The following is a 1,438-nucleotide window of genomic DNA, read 5'->3' as shown; positions in this document are numbered from 1 at the left end:
AACCGTGATCGTTCTGAGTCTGTACCGGGGTGTGAAGGCTGACCCGCGGGAACCGTGGCCTCCCTGGGCATGACCGGGGTGTCCGAGCTGACCGAGGATGACCACGACCCCCCCAGGTCTGTGCTGGTCTGACCCATGGTACCCGTGGCACCTTCCCTCCCCCCCGGGTCTGTGCCGGGATGTTCGGGCTGACTCGGGGATAACCACGACCCCCGTGGGTCTGTGCTGGTCTGACCCGGGGTTACCGTGACCCCCCCATAGCACCTTCGCCATGAGGATGCAAGGCAAGGTCCACGTACTCCACGGGCCCCATGTGTTGTGCTTTCCCTGGGAGCAGAAGGGCTCAGATGTTTCTGTCCTTCCTTTGTCCCCCACCACGGGACAGCTGGGGGAGGCACTCGTTGACGCCTCGGAAGCGGAGCTGGATCTCAGAGCAGACCTGGGTGATGATCCTCGGGCTCCGCACAGAGATCTTCACCCTCTCTGGGATGGGCACCACGGCAGGTGTTCCTGGCCAGCACTGTCCAACACGGCTTCTCCAGGAATAGTTTGCACTGTGGTGCCCAATTCCACCACTGTCCACAGATAGCTATTTGTGTGTTGGTGATGGAGCACCAACTTTTTTAAGACTGGACTTGTCAATGATATGAATGTCTTAATATAATTTAAGAAAATGCGGTTGTTAGCTTTCCAAAGGAGTGTCCAGCACATGGAACAAACACTCCTAATGTGTTTCTTTTATGAAAGGACTTCTAATTTTCCACTGCTGTTTCCATCGTAATCTCAACGCTGTTATTTCCATTTTCCCACTTTTCTCTGTATCTGTTGCTGGTTGCCTACAGATGGTAACTGAAGTGTTTAATGCGTGTTTCTTCTGCCTACTGTCCTCTGTGAGCTGGTGATTACAAGTGTGAAAATGTCGGTCTAACTTTCCATCCCCTGGCCCCTCATGAACTATTAATATGGTGATTCCGTAAACAAACAACTGGTGTTCGTGGTTGTTTTTTCCATGTCTATGAAAAAAAAAAAAAACCCTAAGGTCAATTAGAGCATTATTTTATGTTTAGAAAAACAAGCCAATACTGAAAACACAAAACATCTAAATCTGGATAATTATGCACACTTGATTGAGTCAGTAATTCTTTACTGGGTTTCACATGGCCAAGCATGTAAATATATATCCAAAATTGCCTTGCAGGCAACCGATAGTGCAGGCACTTTTGTGTGTCTACTTTTGACCAAAACTAGATCCTCCAAGGCAAAGTGCAGAAGGAAAAAAATAAAATCCCTCTTAAGCAGATGAATTGCACACCTTACTTGAGCCTACTTTTAGTTCTGTGAAATAAAATATTTATTGACCTGAAATGCGGTGTGTGCTCCAGTCAAATATAACCTGGTAACATAACTCTGGGAATCATTAGTGTTTGTTTAACTGACC

General features: G+C 47.6%; 1 protein-coding gene across 1 annotated transcript in view; it reads right to left on the bottom strand.

The window, feature by feature from the left end:
- The window catches only part of KLF6 (Kruppel like factor 6), a 9,987-nt gene extending 9,850 nt beyond the window's left edge, over nt 1-137 (bottom strand). Inside the window, exon 1 of the mRNA XM_029961903.1 lies at nt 26-137. Within this exon, the coding sequence (XP_029817763.1) occupies nt 26-137 (112 nt within the window). The remainder of the gene's footprint in view (nt 1-25) is intronic.
- Nucleotides 138-1,438: the final 1,301 nt, after the last annotated feature.

Source organism: Manacus vitellinus, unplaced genomic scaffold, assembly GCF_001715985.3.
Source record: "Manacus vitellinus isolate BGI_N305 unplaced genomic scaffold, ASM171598v3 scaffold_3_pilon, whole genome shotgun sequence".
Classification (NCBI taxonomy): domain Eukaryota; kingdom Metazoa; phylum Chordata; class Aves; order Passeriformes; family Pipridae; genus Manacus; species Manacus vitellinus.
Note: the sequence above shows the minus strand (reverse complement) of the source record. Positions and strands in the feature narration are given on the sequence as shown.